General features: G+C 36.6%; 1 protein-coding gene across 1 annotated transcript; it reads left to right on the top strand.

The window, feature by feature from the left end:
- The first annotated feature begins 369 nt into the window (after positions 1–369).
- On the top strand, positions 370–3,280 carry LOC134302637 (dolichyl-diphosphooligosaccharide--protein glycosyltransferase subunit DAD1-like). Its single transcript, XM_062987802.1, has 3 exons — positions 370–609; positions 1,839–2,007; positions 3,126–3,280. The coding sequence occupies exons 1-2, from the start codon at positions 399–401 to the stop codon at positions 1,967–1,969; spliced, it is 342 nt and encodes a 113-aa protein (XP_062843872.1). The 5' UTR covers positions 370–398; the 3' UTR covers positions 1,970–2,007; positions 3,126–3,280.
- Positions 3,281–4,079: the final 799 nt, after the last annotated feature.

Genomic DNA, 4,079 nt, shown 5'->3' on the forward strand with positions numbered 1-4,079 from the left:
GCCAGCATATTTTAATAATACTGTAAAAGTGATTTAATACTATGTTTTGTAACCTAAACTATGATTTTTGAATGGCATAATTTAAAGTGATATTTTCACTAATTGTAAAGACAATTTATTAAGTTACCAAAGTAAGAAATGTAAATCATTGTCTGTCTTTACAGTTAACTACTACAGGCTGGTGTTTAAAACAACATAAAGATGAGGAACGAAAACTAAATATCATAAACTCTTGAGAAGTCGAGTATCAAAACTGCATTCAAAAGGTCAAGTATTCTTAACTGTTGTAACTATTTTAGAGACTGTTAAGCCGGAATTCCAAACATCAGGAACGCGTAGTTACACTATTTCTGAGAGCACTTGAAGGGAGCATAAACGGTCGCCTGTACACCGGGAAGATGTTGAAGTCAATTCTCGCAGTCTTGTCTCGTTTAATTGAGGAATATAAAACGGGAACTCCGGCAAAAATCAAACTCATAGATGCATATCTGCTTTATATTTTAATAACAGGAGTGGTTGAGTTCCTGTACTGTTTACTGGTGGGAACATTCCCATTCAACAGCTTTCTGTCGGGCTTTATTTCCTGTGTTGGCTCGTTCACTCTGGCAGGTGAGTAAGTGCTGAGGATTCATGCTTAGTTTGACATGTAAACAGATTTAATAATGTAAGGTTATAGACATAAGTTATTACACTATTTAGCCGTTCTAAATATTAATAAAGTTTAACAGTTTATATTGGTGAATGCGAGTTTTAAGGCATTTTACACCTGCATCAATACTGCCGCCTAGTGGCCAGGTGCAGTTCCTACATGTTAGTAACAATGGTGTGTCTAACATTGATACAGGTGTAGCTGGAACAGCAGCATTCCTTAACTTTTTCAGTGTCAGTGATAGGTTGAAAATAGTCCTCCGATTACCAAGATTTTACCTAAAGTATGTGGACACTTCTCTCAATGCACATAAGCCTGGTAACATTAGCCCTATATAAAGTATGTTGGGAGCATGTTCGAAGCAAGAAGGCTCACCTTTGTCAAAAAGATTCACCTGGAAAAGAAGTTTAAGCTTACTGACCAAATATACACTTAGTGTGGCTTAGATATTGAACTGCTGGTTGTCATTTTGTAATTGACAATTGTAGGTCACTTTGGGCTAAAGTATCTGTCAAATGCATTGACAAAAATAGGAGATAATTGTCCTTAAGTGGCCCCAAAAGTGTTCTGACCTTAACTCTATTAAACATTAATTGTTATAGCTATAAATTTGAAATTCTTGTATATAATTAATTGCTCCCCAATTTGTATAAAGGAATGACTTTAAATTACATTTTAAATTAAATATTGACTAATTTAAAGTTACTAATGGCTGTAGTAGATCTCAGAGCTGGAAACAACCAAGTAATAAACAGAATAATTTATTCTTTCTTGACAACGTTCCCACTTAAACTGATAGAAATCCCAGACACTGACAATCTTCTGAATGTACAGTAAATCTATACCATACTCAAAGAATATCCAGCAAACAGTATCCTGTGGCATTGAACAGACACAGAAACGGTATAGTCTTTAACTTTACAAATTCAAGCAGTACTAACAAGGTATGTTTAAATAATAAAGAATACAGTATGTGTAAATGGTGTGTAAAAGCCCTGCAGATAAGTGGTCCATCACCCAGTCAGACTGGCCGATAGATTCGAGCTCTGGATCTCGGTGGTAGTGGGCTAGCATGATTCCACCGCTGCATCACCAGAGCATTTATTTTAATCTGTCTAATTCTGTATAAACTGCTCCTTTAAGTATCTAACCTGCTTTCGTGTTCTTGTGTTTCCCTTCTTTTCTACAGTATGCCTACGCATCCAGGTCAACCCTCAAAACAAAGATCAGTTCATTTCTGTGTCACCAGAACGGGCCTTTGGTGACTTCCTGTTTGCCAGTACCATTCTCCATCTGGTGGTGGTCAATTTTATTGGCTAAATAATGACCACCGTCTCATCTGGTGCTGCTTGTAGCAGGTATGTGGTGCAAGATCATGTCTGTACACACAAATGGAGTTCATCAGGTTGTATGTAGACCATCAGTGACTGTAGCCAACCTGTTTCCACATATCATGCCAATACCATGATGCTTGATTCCATATTATTGTCTATATAATAAAGCTGCAAATCAAGCATAATGGTTAAAAATTATGAAAATTGCACCAAGAAATGTTTCATTAATCGGAAAGAATTAGTGGGACACAGAGCAGTCATGGTAAGATGAGATGAGATAAGATAGCCTTTTATTAACCCACAGTGGGAAATTTGTAGTGTTACAGCAGCTTTCAAGAATATAAAAATAGAAAATTACTAAGTGTTTACACGTATGTACACATTAAAAAATAAGAATATGTAAAAAATTACAAAAATATAAACAGTATTTATGAAGGAAGTTATGAACCAAATATTGCACAGTTATTAAAATGTATTGCACAAAGTGCAGCAGGTACAGCAGGTATTGCATTATTTTAAAAAGTAATTGCACAGAGAATATTAAAAACAATGTGAATTATTGTGATGGTGATTATCTACGTTTGGGGCGGTGCTGGTTGTATAGCCTGACAGCAGAAGGAAGAAAGGAGCTGCGGTATCTCCTTTGAGCAACGCGGGTGAAGAAGCGCGTTGGGTGATCAGTGTTCTCCATTAAGGATGACAGCTTGGCCATCATCCTTCTCTCCCCCACTGCCTCCACTGAGTCCAGGGTGCAGCCCAGGACAGAACTCGCCTTTCTAATCAGTTTGTCCTGTTTCTTCCTGTCTGCTGCTGTCATGCTGCTGGCCCAGCAGATAACACCGTAGAAAATGGCTGACGCCACCACCGAATCATAAAAAGAGTTGAGAAGGGCCCCCTGCATTCCAAAATGCAACTCCTCAACAAATAGAGTCGGCTTTGGCCCTTCTTGTACAAGGCCTGTGTATTATCCGACCAGTCCAGTTTATTGTTAAGGTGAACACCCAGGTACCTATAGGAGTTAACATTTTTTAATGGTAAAAGTAAATGAGCTTATAAAGTTCTCAGCAATGACATAATTCTGTTCAGTCCTCATAAATGTGCTGATATCTTTAGTAGTAAATGTAGCTGTTTTACTTTTTCAGGTGTGAAGACAGCACACGGAGGCCTTAGTGACCAACAGCTGACAATCAACTACGTTCCACACCATCTAAATGCAGATAATCTTTAATAAAAATAATTTTGTACTATTTTGTGCTTGTTGGTCTCAAGAATAAAAAATAAATACACTTTTTCTAAACTGTTTTTTGTCACTGAAGTACAAATACAGAACATGGAATTATAAATAAGTATAACGGTGTTGTTGTGTACCTTTTTAAATGTGTTATAAAATTTTTAATGTTATTTTGTTTTTAAAGAAACCCAAATATCAACATGACAAATTAAAGTACAGAGTACATCAGAGTCGTGATTCTCTAATGTAACTATCAACACCATTGCACCAAATACAAAATCAAATATACTGTAATGCAGTCTCCATGAACATTCATTAAAGGAAGACGGACGGAAATAAGTGCCCACTGACTTTCACTGTGACCTCACTATAGGTCTGCTTTACAAGAGCTTATTGTGAAATGGAAACATCTAGGAGCAACTACAGCTCAGCCTCAAACAGGCCACACAAACTTACTGAGCTGAAATTCAGAGTGCTTAGGAACATTGCAGTATTATCTGTCTTTGGTTGAAGTATTCACTACCGTACTTCAAACTGGCACAGAAAGCAGCATCAATACAAGAACTTTTTGTTCTTTAATTGAAAACTAGAATTATTTTGCTCATTGCCAATGTTTGACTGAAGAGCACACCACTGCTGGACTTCGGAACAGTGGAGACCCATTTTTGCTGTCTGATGGAGAAATCTTTGTTTCACAGATGCTGGAAATATGTTACATTTCTAGCAAATAGTTTCATCTTTATAGTGTGATTTAGTAGGAATAATAATCTAGGGATGTTTTTATGGTTTTGGTTTGTTATTTATTTTTTGGTTTCAGTAAAAGACAACAACATTAATTTCATTCAGCATCTTCAGGATAAATGAG

The sequence above is a fragment of the Trichomycterus rosablanca genome, chromosome 25 (assembly GCF_030014385.1).
Source record: "Trichomycterus rosablanca isolate fTriRos1 chromosome 25, fTriRos1.hap1, whole genome shotgun sequence".
Taxonomy (NCBI): Eukaryota; Metazoa; Chordata; class Actinopteri; order Siluriformes; family Trichomycteridae; genus Trichomycterus; species Trichomycterus rosablanca.

Coding starts and splice junctions, on each gene's coding strand:
- LOC134302637 (XM_062987802.1), top strand. CDS start 399: ATGTTGAAGTCAATTCTCGCAGTCTTGTCTCGTTTAATTGAGGAATAT. Junction 610..1,838: donor TGGCTCGTTCACTCTGGCAG/GTGAGTAAGTGC, acceptor TCTTTTCTACAG/TATGCCTACGCATCCAGGTC.